This window comes from Hemiscyllium ocellatum, chromosome 2 (assembly GCF_020745735.1).
Source record: "Hemiscyllium ocellatum isolate sHemOce1 chromosome 2, sHemOce1.pat.X.cur, whole genome shotgun sequence".
NCBI classification, from domain to species: Eukaryota; Metazoa; Chordata; class Chondrichthyes; order Orectolobiformes; family Hemiscylliidae; genus Hemiscyllium; species Hemiscyllium ocellatum.
This window is the reverse complement of record NC_083402.1, coordinates 152,578,067-152,599,349: the sequence shown is the minus strand read 5'-3', so window position 1 is coordinate 152,599,349 and position 21,283 is coordinate 152,578,067. Positions and strand designations below refer to the sequence as shown.

Below are 21,283 nucleotides of genomic sequence, written 5' to 3'. Positions count from 1 at the left end.
CATGATCCAGATACAGAAACAAATTGTCAATCCTTTGGTTCAAAACCTTGGAAATTCATCCCCAACAGTACTGAGGGTGCACTTACACCAAAAGTTCAAGAAAACAGCTTATTATGAACACAATAAACGCTGGTCCAACCAGTGATGACCAAATCACTCACATGAATAATAAAACTGAAATTAATGTGAAGCACTTTTACTCTTGAATTTATGTTTGAACTCTTCTCTGAAGAATAATTGATTAAACTAACATTGGATTCATAGAATTGAGAGATATTTTAAGGACAAGTCTTGCTTTCTTCTATAAAGATATAAGTTTTCATTTATTTTATGATTCTATGATTTTACATTATTCTTTATATCAATTGGTACAAACAGACTGTGCATTCCCAGTGAGACAGTTTGCTGGAAATACAGTAAAACTGTCAGCACAACTCAATGCCCCTCCCATAAAGGCAAAACGTACAGCAACAATCATTATTTGGTCTCCAGTCAAATGCTGGTCACAGTCTGAAAAGGAGAGTGTCTCAGATTGAATTTTGTCCAAACATCTGTGATGAATGCCACCCATCACCAATAGGTGTTAATGCAGCCAAATACTGACAGCAGGCTGCCTTGTTTGGGCAATATGAAGTATGTATACTGTTCCACAAAGCTCCCTTGTGCATGATATAGTTGTACTTAACAATGTCACCAGATGAGAAGTGTTCTGTTTTGTAACACTGTCAACCTCCATGTGATGAACAGAACACATGAGAAAGGATTTTCAAAGCATGCACATTGAAAGAAGCATAAACGTTTCAAACAATCAATGGTTTGATTCAGTTACAGTAATTTCTTAATTGAAAAGTATACATTGGAGAGATAAAATAATAAATATGGCAAGATCTGAAAAGATACTTTCAACAGAAAACCGTTTGAGAGGGAAATTCAAATTCATATTCAGTCCAATTTATTATTTTTTGTTTATTTTTTTTTCATTTTCTGAAACTACAAATCATACAGACATGATGATGGCTCCAGCAGTACTGGCTGCTTTCCTGAATGGCTAGTCTTAGTTTGTGAGCATAGATGATTCTTGCACTGGTCAAAGAAATTGCAGAAAAGCTGTATTTCAATTTACATAATACCTTTCACGACCCCATAAAATGCTATACAGCCATTGAAAGACTTCTGAAGTGTTATGACTGTTGTAACACAGGAGCGTCCCAGTCAAATCTGACCTGTCTTCACCCATATCCTTACTTGAATTTTTAAACTGGGAGGACAGGAATGTCTGATAACAATTAATTGGTTTGTAAACCTTTGACCCTTGAGGCACCTAGATTCAAACTGAGATAAACAAACAGTAAAGACTTGGGGTCCAACCTGTCAAAATTGCTGGGCCACTTGGCTCAGTTCCAGTTCATTCTTTCCATTAAAACAGCAAACAAAAGACTTCAACTGAAACATGCAGAGTTTTTCAACTGTTATTATTGTCATATGTAACAAATAGCATTGAGGGGCAGATTTTAAAAATTAGCATCAGGTATCACAAATTTGGGCGTGGAAGTTAATGAGTCACCTGAGTTCCAGTACATTCTGAGTTAATGGAAGTTAATGAGTCACCTGAGTTCCAGTACATTCTGATCTCTTTGCCTTACTTTAAAATCAAGCAATCTTTCAGCTTCTGCCCCCCAACACACAGCAGTGCTTTCTGGGAGAACTTAACAGAAAGCTAGAAAAGCTCAAAATTAGAGCATAGCAGGTCAATTAACTGCTAACTGAAAAAATACCACGATATATCCAGCTCGTAAGCACAAAAGAATATAAGACAAAAGAAAATGTCGGGCACCAAGTCTGCTCCAGCGTTCACTAAGATCATGGCTAACGTACCTCCATATTCCTGTAAGGGTCAGAGTTTATTGTTCAGGTAATCACAAGACACAATAATAAGTTGACTCACTCATAGCAATCAATCTCTTTCAAACCAGTTGATGACACAAGACAAGAACGAAAAGCTGCACCTGTGATTTTCCTTCTTGCCCTGTGGGTTGTTACACCCAAAGTACTTTGTAATCTCTCACTCAGAAACAACTTTCTGTACAATCTACCCTTATATGTTCAATGCAATAAAACTAAAGCTGCTCCAAAGAAATGTTTAGTTCACTTGGCATTTTTTTCCTCTTCTGCTTTACATTCAGTGATAGCACATTATGGATCACCTTGCAGCCTGTGCATGCAATGAAATACAACAGAGTGCTCTTATGACAGCATAACACTTGCCAACAAAACATGAGAATAAGCAGATGATAGACTCCAAACATCAATGGGCAGGGGTCACAGCAGAGTTTCAACAAATGAGATGTTTGTCATAAAAATGTTGCTGAACATCCTTAAATTGTGACGTGACCATTGATAAAAATGTAATTCCACTGTCAGAAATATAAAATGGAAATGGCAAGAACAGGTAAATGACCGGCCTTCATGATATCTGTCATAAGATATGATGGATAACATGATCCTTGGGAATAAAATAGGGGTTAGTCTGGCACCTGGTCAGGATGAGGCTCTAGAGCTGTCAGAAAGTGTTGCCGGAAAGAATGGGGGTGCATGGAAACTGCCTGTGCATGCAAAATCATCAAATTGTGAAGATATAGGTCAAACAATATCCAGATGGGAAAAATATCCAGCACACAGAACCTCAAATACAGGTCTATCTTGGAAAATCTGGACACAAGGTCAGTTTCTCTGTCCAAGTTAGTTTGCAGAAGTCTGTAAAATTGTAACTGAAATAAATGATCTTTTTTGTTACAATCCTGATGCAATCAATAATTGCATTTTTCAGTTACAGCTTTATTAGCTACATCGTTTTAGAAAAACAAACTTACTAAAGAATCTCAGCAGGTCTGGCAGCATCTGCGGAGATACAAATAAAGTTTGGAATGCTGCCAGATCTGTTGAGTTTCTCCATCACTTTGTTTTTATTTTGGATTTCCAGCATCTGCATTGTTTTGCCTTTGCTGTGATTTTAGCTGAGAAAGTGAGGACTGCAGATGCTGGAGATCAGAGTCGAGTGTGTGGTGCTGGAAAAGCACAGCAGGTCAGGCAGCATCCGAGGAGCAGGAGAATCGACACTTCAGGCCAGATGAAGGGATCAGCCCGAAACGCTGATTCTCTGGGTCCTTGGATGCTGCCTGACCTGCTGCGATTTTAGCTATGCTCACACCTCAGGAAGGAGAAAAGAAAATTTGACAACATTTCCGGTGGTGAGTGAGTTTAGCACACCAGAATAAATCTAAGTCAAAAATGGTCCAGCACACAGCAACAGACAGTATATTACTGCCTCTCTGTGAGTTAGCAGAGGTGGTTCAGTCACCCACGTTCCTGATACAAACAAGATTTTTAACATATTGTTACGCAAAACATTTTGTGACTCATTATCGGAGACAAGCAGCCTGGTCGCATTCACATGCAATTAATTGGTTCTCAGAAACTTAGAAAGCCTATTAACAGAAAAAAATATTCTCACAATGTGTGGTGTATTGTGTGATCAACTCAAACTTTCCATATCAAAAACTCAAAGAAAAGTGAATAATGGAGGTTTTCAGTTAAGACTTCCACTTGTGCTTTAACTGAATCAGAAATAAATTGTGTTAATCCTGGTCTGACCTTTACATGGACAAACAAGCAGGACTTCTGTCTGTGTGGAGCTCAAATTTCACCCTTAAGCTCATAACAGAGATGCTGTGCTTTATGCTCATTGAGCCTCCAGTCTCATGATGACTTCGGCATCTGCTTGATCCTGACATAATTGAACAACAGTGTAAGGAGGAAGGATAGTACTAGCGCTGAAAATGTGTTGCTGGAAAACAGGAAGAAGGGCTCATGCCCGAAACGTCAATTCTCCTGCTCCTTGGATGCTGCCTGACCTGCTGCACTTTTCCAGCAACACATTTTCAGCTCTGATCTCCAGCATCTGCAGTCCTCACTTTCTCCTGGAAGGATAGTACTATCAAAGATATCAATAAGTTGTTCAGTGTCAGTCTGCAGGCAGGACAGCTCCACTTACAGAAGTCAAAAACAACAATTAATGGGGCAGATTCCACCACTTGCTCTGGAGAGAGTACAGGGCTTCCAGCATTGATTGACCATGACCCAACTATTTCAGAAATCCTGGGGTCAGTTCATTTCTGTATGTTTCTGCAGGACAAACAAGGGGACTCCTTCAGCAAGTGGAAATGGAATCCAGGAAACTAGGGAATGTTAGTGTATGGGCACAGATTCTCAATATTGTTATTGAACTTAACAGGTCTACAGTTATTTGAAGGGAACAGCTGTATGTGAGTCATTCAGTAATCAAAGAGTAGGTTGTGAACCTCCAGCATAATGCTTGTAAACAACTTTTGGTGAAATATAGCAAAGGAATAGCATCACATCTGAGGTGTCAATGAGGTGACCAAGTGAGTGCTCACGCTATAACCCTAAGATTTCTTTTTATTAATAATCCAGTTTGATGCCATTAAAAATGGCAAGCTTTAATGAGATGACATCACTCTTTGCTTTAACATTCAATTGTATTTTTGAAGACCCCAATTCACATTGATCACCAATCTGGTTCTCAACTCTCTCATACCTCTTTGTCCTTGCTCCTTTCCTGCTGCTGTCAGAATTTCACTGTTGCGCGAATGCTAACAGAATGCAAGAAGCACATTCTGATCATCTTAAAGCATAAAAGACATATCAGAAATGACTTTGAGACTATTCAGACCCCTTGGCATCATGGTAGCCCACAAACCTACCAACATACTTAAACAGCAACTAATGAACCTAAAGGATCTATTAGATGCTACCAGCAAAACTAACATCATTTACAAGATACCATGCAAGGACTGTAAAAAAAACACCACATCGGACAAACTAGCAGGAAACTTGCCACCAGGATACATGAACACCAACTGGCCACCAAATTCATGACCCACTATCACTAGTTTCCATACATGCAGGCAAAGAATGACACCACTTGACTGGGACAACACATCCATCCTAGGATTTGCGAAACAAAGACACACATGGGAATTCTTAGAGGCATGGCATTCTAACCAGAACTCCATCAATAAACACATCAATTTAGATTTCATCTTCCTTCCCTTGAAAAAAAACTGGAAATGACATTATCCACCTTAAGAAACCAAGACCTATAAATAAAGAGGCAGGGCATACCACCAGCTTTTCACCGGAGAGTCTCACTGGTGATGTTACCTAGTCATAGTGATGACATGTATGAAACGTTCCAGTTCAGTGAGCTAACTGATATACTTAAAGCAAAATTTCAATTCTAACATAAGAAAACAAGAAATAATAACAGTCCAGTTAGATGACAAGTTCTAATCCCCTAAAAGGTGCTGATACTTTTGAGGTTATAGTCTACTCAAGCTGCAGGTGATTGGAAGTGAGTATCTTTGCACTCATCAGCATGTTGTGGTATCAATCTGCATTCCTTTTCCATTTTGTTGTGAAAAATAACTCTCCTGCATGCTCTCTCTTGATTCACACTTCAGAGTATGCTACTGTGGCTTTCTCACTATGCCTGAACATTTTGTGTAAAGCTTTGGTTCTCTCCATATGCAATCCAGAAAGCAACAAAGGAATATGAGATGGTTGTAATACCAGGCGCCTTTGCCACTTGCATACATATTACATCGCTCATCTCCTCCCCTCCATTCCAAAGAATTGGAGCAGCTGCTATCGGTCAAAGAACATAGTAGTGTGTTGTGTTTTTTTTGATGCCCTTGCAAGAGAGATAGTACATTTGGATCCTCCCTGCATCACAAGGTCAGAAGTGGGGATGTTCACCAATGATTGCACAATGTTCACAGCACCATTTACAATTCCTCAGATACCGAAGCAGTTCATGTTCAAATGAAACAAGATCTGGACAATATCCATCTTGGGCTGACAAATGGCAAGATAGATTCAGGCCACATAGATGCCAGGCAATTAGAGACAAGCTAACCACCACCCCTTGATATTCAATGGTGTTACCATCATTGAATCCCTCACTATCAGCATCTTTGTGGTTACCATTGATCAGAAACTGAACTGGACTCACCACATAAACTCAGTGGCTACAAGAGCAGATCAGAAACTAAGAATATTGCATTGAGTAACTCACCTCCTGACTCTCCAAAGCCTGTCCACCATCTCCAAGGCACAAGTCAGGAGCGTGATGGAATACTCCCCACATGCTTGGACGGGTACAGCTCCAACAACACTGAGCCACCGTGGGTGGCATGGTGGCACAGTGATTAGCATTGCTGCCTCACAGCGCCAGAGACCTGGGTTCAATTCCCCACCTCAGGCAACTGACTGTGTGGAGTTTGCACATTCTCCCCGTGTCTGTGTGGGTTCCCTCCAGATGCTCCAGTTTCCTCCCACAGTCCAAAAATGTGCAGGTTAGGTGAATTGGCCATGCTAAATTGCCCCTAGTGTTAGGTGAAGGGGTAAATATAGGGGAATGGGTCTGGATGGGTTGCTCTTCGGAGGGTCGGTATGTATTTGTTGGGCCGAAGGGCCTGTAAGTAATTTAATCAAAAACACTCAAGAAACTTAACACCATCCAGGACAAAGCAGTCTGTTTGATTGGCACCACATCCAAAAACATCCACTCCATCCACCACTGACGCTCAGTAGCAGCAATGTGTCTCTCTACAAGATGCACTGCAGAAATTCACCCAAAAATCCTCAGTCGGTACCCTTCAAACTCCATGACCACTACCATATAGAGAGACAAGGGCAGGCAGATAAATGGGAACACCACCATTTGCAAGTTCCCTTCCAAGCCCCTCACCATCCTGACTTGGAAATATATCCTTCACCATTCCTTCAGTGTCACTGGGTCAAACTCCTGGAATTCACTCCCTAATGGCATTGTGGGTCGACCTACAGCAGGACTGCAGTGGTTCAAGAAGGCAGTTCACCACCATCTTCTCAAGGGCAACGAGGGACAGGCAATAAATGGTGGTCCAGGCAGTGATGCCCACATGGCCCGAGTAAACAAAACAAGAATACCTGCAATGTGGCCCAGACAGGCAGAGGGGTACCATCTTTTCTAACCACAACAACAATGGAGGATTGTAGATGGGGACCACGTTGGCAAGTGTGGTAAAGATGGTAATCATAGAGGACAAAGCACTCAAGGAAGCATGACAGTCAAGCCCATCTGTCAACATGATGAACATGGAGTTCACTTGGAAGCCTCAGCACTGCAGAGAAAAGGTTTTGCTCTCTGAAGCTTGTTCTCATGATCTCTTTGGGTTGCTCTCACAGATTTCAGATGCCCTCCACAGGACATCATCACCCTCCTGCTCCATAGGCCCAGATGGGAATCAAGGAACTGAATAAGCATTGTTACACATCACAACCAAATCCTCCTTCAGCAAAAGATAGATGGAACAACATTCTTGATTCAAAGACATCTTTTTAGCCTGAATGGAAAAAACCTAACATAAGTAGGTACAATTTCAGATTTACGCTTAGGAAATGAAGCCGGATAAATGGATGAAACAACATTGTGTGACTGTTTTATCGATAGTGACACAGTATATTATCACTGTGGTAAAATACAAAGGTGGACAGAAGCAATTATTCTAAATTGGAAAAAATTGGGACTGTCAGAGAACACAGCAGAATATGGATAGATTGGAGAGTTAGGCAGAGAAATGGCAGGTGGGGTTCAATCCGGACGCATTTTGGAAGATGCAATTCCAGAGCAAATTATACAGTATACAGAAAGGTCCTGGGGAAAATTGATGTACAGAGAGATGTGGGTGTTCAGGTCCATTGTTCCCTGAAGGTGGCAATGCTGGTCAGCAGAGTGGTCAAGAAGGCATACGGCATGCTTTCCTTCATTGGATGGAGTATTGAGTACAAGAGTTAGCAGGTCATGTTGCAGTTGTATAAGACTTTGGCTCAGCCACATTTGGAATACTGTACATTTCTGGTGCGCCACATTACCAAAAGGATGTGGATGCTTTGGAGAGGGTGCAGAGGAGGTTCACCATGATATTGCCTGGTATAGAGGGTGCTAGCTATAAAGAGAGGTTGAATAGATTAGGATTATTTTCATTAGGAAGACAGAGGTTGAGGGGGGACCTGATTGAGGTCTACAAAATCATGAGAGGTATAGATAGGGTAGGTAGCAAGGAGCTTTTTCCCAGAGTAAGGGACTCAATTATTAGAGGCATTTCAAGGGGAGAGAGGAAAAGTTTAGGGGAGAGATACATGGAAAGTTCTTCACACAGAGGGATGGTGGGTGCCTGGAATGCGTTGCCAGTGGAGATGGTAGAGGCGGGAATGGTAGTGGTCATTTAAGATGTATCTGGACAGATACATGAATGGCCAGGGAACAAAGGGATACAGACCCTTAGAAAATAGGCAGCAGATATAGGTAGAGATACGGATTGGCACAAGCTTGAAGGGCTGAAGGGCCTGTTCCTGTGCTGTAAGGTTTTTTGTTCTTTGTTCTATGAAGGAAAAGCAAGTTTTGATGGCTACAATGTAGACATGTCCGTACAACAGAAAAGGTGGCACTGTCAAATCTAATGGAATCTTCCACAAATCAACAGGAAGACCATTTTCATTTTGCTTGCTTGTCTCTGGATTGTTATCTCTTTGTATGCAAGTGTCCACTGTCACTTTCTGTACACCAATTGACAAGAAATTGAGAGACAGAGGTGTCACCTACTCCAGCCTAGAGAAGAGTTTGATGTGAAACGTTGAAGACTGCAGTCAATGATAACGTCACCCTCATCTTGCTCTGCTGTCGCAGGTTTGCTTGCAATTGGTGGCAGATTTCTGTGAACACATCCTGAGAAAATGGAGGTTATGACCACTTTGAGTAGTCCTGGTGAGTGATGTTCCTCCTGGACTGCACAGAAACTCAGGCACAAACCTGAACTAAGTCAGTGCTTTTAGGTCACTGCATTAAAAAGTTAGTGGCTCCATACACTTAAATGAATGCGCAAAACAAAGATAATTGTTTTGTGGGGCTGGGGTGGAAGATCTTTCGTTTTACTGAAAAGATGTTCAGCTATGTGAGGTTAATAGCCAGTATTATATGGCGGTCTGTGATTGTAAATGTAATTAACACCTACAACTAAACCCATAACGTCAGAAATGCAGGGCTATATAGATTTCTTTAGCTGCTGTGTGCTTTTTAAATAAAATCATAAATTGCTCAAAGCTTTTGACAGTTACTTCTTTACCAATGATATTCCAACTGAATCAGTGTCTTTCATCAAGCTTACTTCACACAACATCACTGAAAGTTTACCGCATGCGCAAGCTGTTCATTTCAGTGCATAGTATCTTCAGCTAATCTTAAACTGTACCTTAAACGTAGTGTGCTGCATTGCTCACAGGGAATATTTCACAGAAGTCCTTTTTATATAAACGTTACTATACTTTGATGCTTGTTCTTTTTTGCTCTCTTCATTTTATAAATTCTGTTATTCACATCACTACAAATAGAAGTGAATATTTCATTTGGGACTTAATAATACTAAAATACTCAACTAAAGTAAGATAACAGCATTTGCAAACAGTGGCCAATATTGTGTGATCAGATGCTGTCTGATTAAATCTCTAAAGATATTCAAGCAGGAAGCCAATCTTAATCAGCTGATGCATTTAAGCTTAATACAGGTTTCAGGGGCAGGCCATCAGTGCCTATACTTCTGCCTTGCCTAATATGTGGCTCACATACTTTCAGTTCCACTTCCCATGCTGGATACTTAGGCATCCAGTATACACCTGTAAAACAAACTGTGCCAATACATTTCTAGGATATAATTTAACCTGCATAACCGACTTAACTCCTGAGCTCTATAAAAACTGATATTACAGCTGGCAGTCATCTGTACACTGCATACATGCAGACAGACAGCATAAGTGATCAAATCAAACCCATTTAAATGTTGCTATGGTCCAACTTTCTGGTAAATTGTCGAGTTATCAACCTTAAAAGGAAATGTCTTATGACATATGGGAACGCATACAGTTATATTAAAATACTGCTGTATTAAAAGCTAACAATGTGATAAATATTTCTTTACAGAATGTTTCCTTTATTGGAATGCAATTATGTCGACAAGTTGTTGACTTCCAAATTTACATTGGGGTTACATTTCTTTTGGTAGTATAGGACTTAAACATTGCACTTTTTCACACAATAACTTTGCTCAATTACGTCAAACTGAAAAATAATGCAGACAGAAATTATGCACCAATCTGTTTTCCAGCATGCCACCAGAAGAAATTAAAGGCTATGACTGCCATTTAAACTCTTACTTTTCTTTTTAATTCCAAGAACAAAACCAAGTGAAGAAAATGGCTGTTAAACTAGTCATTTTAATTAAATTCATTAAAGGTCTACTCTCGGTTATATTAAATTGCTAATGTTAAATAAGACAACAGCTGTGGATATAATCTCCATAGAAATGGAAGTCTAGGGTGTACGTACCTGAGAAATCTTTCCAGATCATCTCTGCTGCACTGGGACCAGGAAACATCCCCCAAATTCTGTCCTTTAATCCATTCCCCAGACATAATATGGAGGCCATCTGCACAGGATGGATGATCATTGTCATGATTCATTCCCATACTGAATTTGAAAAAAAGTTTAAAATAAATGCATATTGTTTTACTGACAGACACACACAAAAAAAACAGTACAACTGAAGAATGTTTAATAGCAGGACACTTACAAGACATAGAACATCCTCACATCAAATGCCTCAGAGTAGGTCTTAAAAGGCAAGGCCCAACAGGTTTAGTGCAATTTCTTCAAACAAGTATCTTTCTGGATTTTATTTTTAAAAATTTAAATTGTATTCCTCGACAATATTTCATCTGGGTGAAAAAGAACATTTAACCTTGGTGAAATACAAGGTTATTTCCATCCTTACAAGTGACATAGAAGCAAGGAGACAAATTGACACAGCTTGGGTTTATTTTTTAAAACGTTACATTTGTTATTTTGAAAATAGTCAAAATGAATTATGGAGCACTACAGGATGGAGAAATTCTTGATTAGTTCAGAGGATTGCATTATAGTGTCCTATGCAGTAGAGTGCTGTGGTCACTCCACAGTTACACATGGCATATTAGACAATAGGACTACACTAAAATAAAATTTGGCCATATTATGCCCCAATTGTATTTTGAGACCATTGTATCACACCAGTTATTTAATGATCGAATAGAACTCATGAAAAATTATTCTCTTCTACCTTTACAAAAGATGGCTGTGAAATAACTCCATAATATCTGCCTGTATTAATGAATCTATTAATCAAACCTGACAGTTATCTTTCAGGTGACAATCCCTGATTAAACAAACTACAGTACTCCATTGAGAATCCACTGGGATAAATGACTACTCCAGAATAAGATGTAGCCTTCTGACAATGCTAATCAAATTGATGTTGCAATAGCAACGTGGATTTAACACTGAACATGAAAATAACCTGTTGACTGTCACATTGATTGACTTAATCACGCTTACTGAAACACCAGTGATACACTTACTGAAAAATCAAGAAGCAGAACCTATTATGCCATAGATATAAGCATATGTCGGGTATGGACAGGATAGATCGAGTGAATCCTGAGAAGAGTATAAAGGCAATCCGAATAGACTTAAGAGGGAAATCAGGAAGGCAAAAAGGGAACATGAGATAGCTTTGGCAAATAGGGTTAAGGAGAATCCAAAGGGTTTTTATAAATACATTAAGGACAAAAGGATAACTAGGAAGAGAATAAGGCCCCTCAAAGATCAGCAAAGCATCTTTGTGTGGAGTCGCAGGAGATAGGGGAGGATACTAAACAAGTATTAGTGAGTTTTGAGAAGATCTGTAGCTCAGGTAGAGGTTCTGGACAAGTATTTTGCATCAGTGTTTACTGTGGAAAAGGACATGGAAGATATAGAATGTCGCGAAATGGATGGTGACATCTTATCCAAAGTCAAGTGGTCGTTCAGTGGCAATAATTGTTTCCTCATAAACTTGTTTGATCTTAGCTTAAGCAACAAAACCAGGAGTTTGCTGGAAAAGCTCAGCAGGTCTGGCAGCATTTTCGGAGATATATCAGAGTTAACATTTAAGGTCCAGTGACCCCTCCTCAGAACTGCATCTTAGCTGAAGGTCCTGCTGAAGGTTCGAGAAGTTTCTCAAATTGTGCCAGGAAGTATCACAGGATTTTGTAACTCTAAATAAGTGACTTTTTCAACATGTACAGCCAAGACCCCAACTCAAAGTATAATGAAATAATACCACAAAAAAGATGTACACTTGTAGTTACTTGTTCTCAGAGTAATTATTGCATATGTTTGAAGTGGGCAAAAAGATCTTCGAGCATTACCTGGTTCAATAAACCATCAGCTGAAGTGCCATTCAGTTATCAAAAAGCCATCAAGGGAAACTTTCAGAGGCTCCTCCCTTTGAAGCTAAAACTACATTTAATATGAACACAGATTCAAAAAGTATCTTGTCTATCATAACTTGATTTTAATCACATGGTTGTCATTTATCTTTCAAAGACAACTTTTACTATTTGTAAGTTTATATCTTGGTCAACACATTGCCTTGAGGAATAAACCACATCCCTGGAGATTGTATCAAGCAGCACGTCACCTCCAACGATCGTAACAGGCAAGGTACTGACAATACCTAACAAGATGAACTTGTCAAATTCAAAACAGAGTACAAGCATATGCTAAGGGCTATGCTGACAACCAATTTAGAATAATCAGTCAGGTTTGCAGGGTAGTGCGCTTGCCTTTACTGGAAACTACATGTGTTAACATACAAAGCCCTGCTCCTTGCAGACAGAAGGAACATATACTCAAGGCAACTACTTCAACTCAACAAAGCAAGAGACAGCCATTCCTCTGAGCTGGGTCTTCAACAACCAGAATCATTCTGCTAGGTTTAGCTTTAAACAAAGCTTAACAGTTAACTCAAAACTGAAAGAACTTCTGATGCTGGAAATCAGAAACAAAAACACAAACAGAAATTGTTGGAAAAACTGAGCAGCATTTGTGGAGAAAAATCATTGTTAACATTTCAAATCCAGTGACCCTTCTTCAGAACTGAAGTTCGAACATAAAATATTAATTCTGATTTCCCTCCATTGATGCTGCTAGACCTGTTTTCCCAGCAATTTCTGTTTTTGTTTCGGCTTAGCCATTAACTAAAATCATCACCAAACTGGTGCATTCTTTATGGCAATGCTTGCTCCAGACTCTACTTGTCAACCAATCAGCACTCTTCTCATGCAGTGCACAGTATTATTTTTGTTGTGGTTCTGTTCGCCGAGCTGGAAGTTTTTGCTGCAAACGTTTCGTTCCCTGGCTAGGGAACATCATCAGTGCTATTGGAGCCTCCTGTGAAGCGCTGCTTTGATGTTTCTTCCGGTATTTATAGTGGTTTGTTCTTGCCGCTTCCGGGTGTCAGTTTCAGCTGTAGTAGTTTGGATGTGGGGTCCAGGTGGATGTGTCTGTTGATGGATCTTCTTGCCGTTTCCGGGTGTCAGTTTCAGCTGCAGTGGTTTGTATATGGGGTCCAGGTCTATGTGTCTGTTAATGGAGTTTGTGGATGAATGCCATGCCTCTAGGAATTCCCTGGCTGTTCTCTGTCTGGCTTGTCCTATGATGGTAGTGTTTTCCCAGTCAAATTCATGTTCCTGGTTGTCTGAGTGTATGGCTACTAGGGATAGCTGGTGTCGTTTTGTGGCTAGCTGATGTTCATGGATGCGGATTGTTAGCTGTCTTCCTGTTTGTCCTATATAGTGTTTTGTGCAGTCCTTGCATGGTATTTTGTAAATTACGTTAGTTTGGCTCGTGCTGGCTATTGGGTCCTTTGTTCTAGTGAGTTGTTGTCTGAGTGTGGAAGTTGGCTTGTGTGCTGTTATGAGTCCTAAGGGTCGCAGTAGTCTGGCTGTCAGTTCTGAGACGCTCCTGACGTATGGTAGTGTGGCTAGTCCTTTTGGTTGTGGCATGTCCTCATTCCGTGGTCTATCTCTTAGGCATCTGGTGATAAAGTTGCGTGGGTATCCGTTTTTGGCGAATACCTTGTATAGGTGTTCCTCTTCCTCTTTTCGCAGTTCTGGTGTACTGCAGTGTGTTGTGGCTCTTTTGAATAGTGTCCTGATGCAGCTTCGTTTGTGTGTGTTGGGGTGGTTACTTTCATAGTTTAGGACTTGGTCTGCGTGTGTTGGTTTCCTGTGTACCCTTGTGGTGAATTCTCCGTTGGGTGTTCTCTCTACTAACACGTCTAGGAATGGGAGTTGGCTATCCTTTTCCTCTTCTCTCGTGAATCGTATTCCTGTGAGTGTGGCATTGATGATTCGGTGTGTTTTTTCTATTTCTGTGTTTTTGATGATTACAAAGGTGTCATCGACGTATCTGACCCAGAGTTTGGGTTGGATTTGTGGTAGGGCTGTATGTTCTAACCTTTGCATAACTGCCTCTGCTATGAGTCCCGAGATTGGTGATCCCATGGGTGTTCCGTTGATTTGTTCGTATATCTGATTGTTGAATGTAAAGTGTGTGGTGAAGAATATAATCATACTACCGGCAGATAAAGGCAGAATGACGGTCATCTTAGATAAATCAGACTACATCAATAATGCACAACAACTACTCGCAGACACCAACACCTACCAAAGGAAGGATTCCGACCCCAAACCACAACTCACCAATAGAATAATCAACACACTAAGGAATCTACAAAAAAACGGACAGATAACCAAAGCGGACCAGCAAAGAATGAAACCTGAAAGCAACAACACCCCCAGATTCTACGGACTACTCAAAGTACACAAACCAGACATCCCACTCAGACCCATAGTATCACTACCAGGGACACCAGCATACAAACTGGCCAAAGAACTACAACAAAAACTGAAACACCTAGTCAGCGGATCCAAACACTCCATACAATCAACACAGGAATTCTTGGACATCATCAGGAATACACACATAGACAAAGAAGAAACCATGGTATCATTCGACGTGACGGCACTGTTCACATCAATTGACAAAACCCTAGCCAGAGAAACAATAGCCAACCTACTGGACATACATAACAGAACACAGGAGGCTGAACCTATCAACAAGGACGGCATACTTAAACTACTGGACTTGTGCCTCACTACACACTTTACATTCAACAATCAGATATACAAACAAATCAACGGAACACCCATGGGATCACCAATCTCGGGACTCATAGCAGAGGCAGTTATGCAAAGGTTAGAACATACAGCCCTACCACAAATCCAACCCAAACTCTGGATCAGATATGTTGATGACACCTTTGTAATCATCAAAAACACAGAAATAGAAAAAACACACCGAATCATCAACGCCACACTCATAGGAATATGATTCACGAGAGAAGAGGAAAAGGATAGCCAACTCCCATTCCTAGACGTGTTAGTAGAGAGAACACCCAACAGAGAATTCACCACAAGGGTACACAGGAAACCAACACACACAGACCAAGTCCTAAACTATGAAAGTAACCACCCCAACACACACAAACGAAGCTGCATCAGGACACTATTCAAAAGAGCCACAACACACTGCAGTACACCAGAACTGCGAAAAGAGGAAGAGGAACACCTATACAAGGTATTCGCCAAAAACGGATACCCACGCAACTTTATCACCAGATGCCTAAGAGATAGACCACGGAATGAGGACATGCCACAACCAAAAGGACTAGCCACACTACCATACGTCAGGAGCGTCTCAGAACTGACAGCCAGACTACTGCGACCCTTAGGACTCATAACAGCACACAAGCCAACTTCCACACTCAGACAACAACTCACTAGAACAAAGGACCCAATACCCAGCACGAGCCAAACTAACGTAATTTACAAAATACCATGCAAGGACTGCACAAAACACTATATAGGACAAACAGGAAGACAGCTAACAATCCGCATCCATGAACATCAGCTAGCCACAAAACGACATGACCAGCTATCCCTAGTAGCCATACACTCAGACAACCAGGAACATGAATTTGACTGGGAAAACACTACCATCATAGGACAAGCCAGACAGAGAACAGCCAGGGAATTCCTAGAGGCATGGCATTCATCCACAAACTCCATTAACAGACACATAGACCTGGACCCAATATACAAACCACTGCAGCTGAAACTGACACCCGGAAGCGGCAAGAACAAACCACTATTAATACCGGAAGAAACATCAAAGCAGCGCTTCACAGGAGGCTTCAATAGCACTGATGATGTTCCCTAGCCAGGGAACGAAACGTTTGCAGCAAAAATTTCCAGCTCGGCGAACAGAACCACAACAACGGACACCCGAGCTACAAATCTTCAGCCAGACTTTAAACAGTATTATTTTTATCATTCACATTGGTCTTGTGATGCATGTCCTCATGTAAACACTATACCTTTGTTTTTCTGTGTTTTTGTTAGTGGACTGAAATCAATACAGGTTTTATTTTTAAAAAGCTAAGGACTGTGGAAAGGATTGCTGCACATTTTAAAATAAGCTACTACAGCTCTTATTACATCTGCTGTTTACATTGTTGCTTGTTCAACCAATAGGAACATTTTGATGCAGACAAACTGGCACAGGGTGAGTTCAAGATTCAGCTGGGAACAGGTAGCTGATTGGTCTGTGGAACTGTGACCAGTTGTTGCTGATAAGGACCTTCAGCCTGCCAACAACTAAGTAATTGCTTCCTAGGTAGTTGAATAGCTAATGGGTGCACACGATATAGACAGAAACCTTGGGACCTCAAAGGGCAGCTATTACCTTTTTCTCTATGATAAAAAAAACCTAAAGCCTGAAGAAAGACTGTTTTATTTCCTTCACCATATTTTCAGTCAGAAATGTTATAAGTTGTGAACCAGTCAATCTGTGCCTCCTACTGGGAGTAGAAATTACCTGGAGAAGAGGGATTATGAAGAAACAGGTTTCGGTAAGCCAAAAGGATCATTCCAGCAAACCCTGGGACAAGGGCCATTGAACTTCACAGTTTCCCTCTCTGTCCATGTCACCACTTTTTAAAAGTCTGTTTGTACATGTGTAGGGGAAGTTTGATAAGGGAGTTGAAGATTTTAACCAGAAAAGTTATATGTTTACTGTTCCTAATTGTTTGCCTGCAGCTAGAATCTACTTGTTTGTAATTATTAGTAATTCTGGTTAAGTGCACAAACCTGGTCTGTATGTTTTGCTAATCCATGACTAAAAAGACTGGTAAATGGGGGAATTCTGTGTAATTTTATGAAGTTTAACTTTTATGATGATTTTGGGAGTATTGGGGCTAGATTTCCAACAAAGGAGGTGTGACACTGATGAGTGTAAGACAAAACGCTTTGACAAATGTGCCTTAATTCCAGCGATTCTCATTTTTATGCTGATGGCAAGTTCACATTTTCGTTATCACTTAATTTGGTTACTTGCAATTACTTAATTTATGTACAACCATTCTTTGAGTGCAGCATATCATTTTTCCATTAAAAGAGCAAAGTTTCTTCTGCATACTTTGAGAGATAGATCATTTTTAATCACAGGTTTACAACTTAGCTTTAAATAACACACAATAAAGAAAAGCACCACTGCCGCTCAAGGTTATATCAAATCATTTACCAATTTAACTTCTCATGAATTTCATGAAGGTTACAAATTTATTCACATTTATTACAGAACAATTAGTAATAATCAGTGATAGATCTCTTTAGAAACACTGAACATTTCAATGGATACAATGAGCCAAAATAGAAGACTAATTAGTGGACCTCAATCCAAATGGCCAGATTAAAATCCCGTGCCAAAAGTTCTCCCTGGATTTTAGTGCACATTGAAGCTACCACAGACGACATACATCAATCCGCATGCCAAGTCTTTACATTGTCTGACAAGAGCTAGGTTTTAAAGAGTCCTGCCTAACAGCTTCTTTAAGCATTAGATGGTTCACAGCTGCACTGGCTGAAAGTCGTGCCCATAGCCCATATATTTAGTTTAAAAGCCTTAAATAGAGAAAAGATCCAAAAAAGCTTTAAAATGGAGACGTTAGGAAAAGAACATAACAGTCTCATTAAAACAAACATCATAGATTTGATACTTTTGATAAAAGAGAATAATTGAGAACCTTTTATACACACTGAGCCTTGAAGATGGCAATATATTGATCAGAACTAAAATGACACAGACATGAATGCAAAACGATAGTAACTCCTTCAATTTCACCATTGTTGAGTATTTTCAATGTTAAAATTTTCTAAAAGGACTTTTTCAATTAAAGGGATCAGCTGAGAACTCAACATTAGCAGGCCATTAAGTTGTCACTAAAGTCAAACATAATTTTGGACAGACATTCAAAGTAGAGTTCATATCTAAAGGTTATTCATTTTGAATGAATTGCATTTTTGTATGCCTGTCCTTTTGTAATTAACTGTATGAGGTTTGTCGGAGGGTTTGATCGGTCTGGTGTTATTCAAGTCAGACAAACCTGACTCACCCTTTGACAGCACAGTGGCACAGTGGTTAGCACTGCTGCCTCACAGCGCCTGAGGCGACTGACTGTGTGGAGTTTGCACATTCTCCCCGTGTCTGCGTGGGTTTCCTCCCACAATCCAAAAATGTGTAGATTAGATGAACTGGCCGTGCTAAATTGCCCGTAGTGTTAGGTTAAGGGGTAAATGTAGGGGAATGGGTCTGGGTGGGTTATGCATCGGTGGGTCGGTGTGGACTTGTTGGGCCGAAGGGCCTATTTCCACACTGTATGTAATCTAATCTAATCTAAACCCCTAGACAAGGGATTTCATTGCTTTATGTTAGAGGTGACATATAGCATAAGTGTATGCAGATTAGGACTGCCCCACTCTTCTCAACAAGTCTCGGCATTTATCTAAGCGATTCTGCTAATTCACTAGTGTGACATTTTCGCATATCCTTAGCATTGTTCCTGCAGCCTCTGATACAGGTATTGCCAAAAGAACAGGAAATCTGGTGGGATGTCTACGCGGTAATCAATTCACTGTGCTGTATCTGAGTTTTTCAGATTCACCAAAATGGAATTTTACCCCGAATACATTTCTTAATACATTGTACATTTTCAATCTATTCAACCGAAGTCTGTCCACCTGGTTATACTTCATAACACCTTTGATGACACAACACTGATAAATCAACAGCCAGGGCTCCTGGGCTTATTCAGACCTGTCTTATAGAACCATAGAGGTATCCAAACGGAAACAGGCCCTTCGGCCCAACAGACTTGATAGAGTACATAGCTAGAGAAGAAACCCTCCCTGTTGAGTCACAGACAATGATAACTTTATATGAACAAAGAACAGTACAGCACAGGAACAGGCCCTTCAGTCCACCAAGACTATTGCCTCTACACGGTTCATATCCCTCTGTTCCCTGACTATACATTTATGTCGAGATGATTCTTAAAAGTTACTAGTGTAGCTGCCTCCACCATGCCCTCGGGCAGCACATTCCAGGCAGTTACCACACTCTGTGTAAAAGAAAACTTGTCTCTCACATCTCCTTTAAACTTACCCCTTTTTGCCTTAAACTTATATCCCCATGTAATTGATATTTCTCCTCTGGGGGATAAAAGACACTGGCTGTCCATTCTTTCCATGCCGCCCATAATTTTGTAAATTTCTATCAGGTGGCCCCTCAGCCACCGATGTTCAAGCAAAAACAGAGTTTGTCCGATTTCTCCTCCAGACCCTCCAAACCAGGCAACATCCTGGCAAACCATTCCTATACCCTCTCAAAAGGCTCCACCCTCTTCTGGTGGTGTGGTGACCAGAACTGTAAGCAATATTCTAAATGTGGCCTAACTAAATTTTTATACATCTGCAACATGACTTTCCAATTTTTATATTCTATGCCTTGACTGATGAAAGCAAGCCTACCTTCTTGATAACTTACCCACTTATGTTGCCATTTTCAGGGAACAGCGGACCATACCTCGATTGCTCCACATGTTAATGCTACTAAGAGCTTTGCCATTTAATGTAGACCTCCCTTCTGCACTATATCTTCCAAAATAAATCATCTTGCATTTGTCTGGACTAAACTCCATCTGCCATTTCTCAGCCAAGTCTCCAGCCTATCTACATTCTGCTGTATCCTGCAGCAATCCTCCTCACTATCCACAGTTACTCCAACCTTTGTGTCATCTGCAAACTTATTAATCAGACCACCCAAATTCTTCTCCAAATCATTTATAGATATTACAAAGAACATGAGCCCCAGCACTGATTCCTGCAAAACATCAATGGTCACAGGTTTCCAGTCAGAAATATCTTTCCACTGTTACTCTCTGCCTTCTATGAATAAACCAGCTCTGTATCCATTTTACCAGCTCACCTTGGATCCCATGTGACTTCACCTTTTTTATCAGCCTGTTATGAGGGACCCTATCAAAGACCTTGTTAAAGTCCTTGTAAACAGTATCCACTGCTGTGCCCTCAATCTTCTTTCTCACTTAGATATATTAGATATTAGATTCCCTAAAGTGTGGAGACAGGCCCTTCGGTCCAACCAGTCCACACCGACCCTCTGAAGAGTAACCCACCCAGACCCATTTCCTACTGACTAATGTACCTAAAGTTATGGGCAATTTAGCATGGCCAATTCACCTAACCTGCACATCTTTGGATTGTGGCAGGAAACCGGAGCACCCGGAGGAAATGCACACAGACATGGGGAGAATGTACAGTCATCTGAGAATCCTGGTGTTATGAGGCAGCAGTGCTAACCACTGAGCTCCTAAAAAAAAACTCAATCCAGTTGGTAAGACAAAATCTCCCTTCATAAAGTCATGCTGCCTGTCACTAAAAAGTCCATATTTTTCCAAATATGAATAAGTCCTGTCCCTTAGAACCTACTCACTAATAATTTCCCTACCACTAAAATAAGTCTCACCAGCCTCTTCCCAGATTTTCACTGTTACCCTCCTGAAACAAAGGAACAACATTTGCTATTTTCCAGCCCTCTGGGACCACTCTTGTGGCTAAACAGGTTACAAAAATTACACACAAGGTTCCAGCAATTTCTTCCCTCACCTCCCTCAGCATTCTGGGATTGATTCTGGATCAGAGGTGCTGGAAGAGCACAGCAGTTCAGGCAGCATCCAATCCCATCAGGTCTGAGGAACTTGCCTTCCTTAATGCTTTTCAAAACACCTAGCACCACTTCCTTTTATTATAGCAATACACCCTAGAATATCAA

The 21,283-nt window shown here is 40.6% G+C and overlaps 1 protein-coding gene across 3 annotated transcripts in view; it reads right to left on the bottom strand.

The window, feature by feature from the left end:
• The window catches only part of LOC132829666 (A disintegrin and metalloproteinase with thrombospondin motifs 19-like), a 520,482-nt gene that overhangs the window by 315,822 nt on the left and 183,377 nt on the right, over positions 1-21,283 (bottom strand). For all 3 annotated transcript variants that reach the window (XM_060847015.1, XM_060847030.1, XM_060847023.1), the window contains exon 9: positions 10,502-10,642. In XM_060847015.1, coding sequence (XP_060702998.1) covers positions 10,502-10,642 — 141 coding nt within the window. The remainder of the gene's footprint in view (positions 1-10,501; positions 10,643-21,283) is intronic.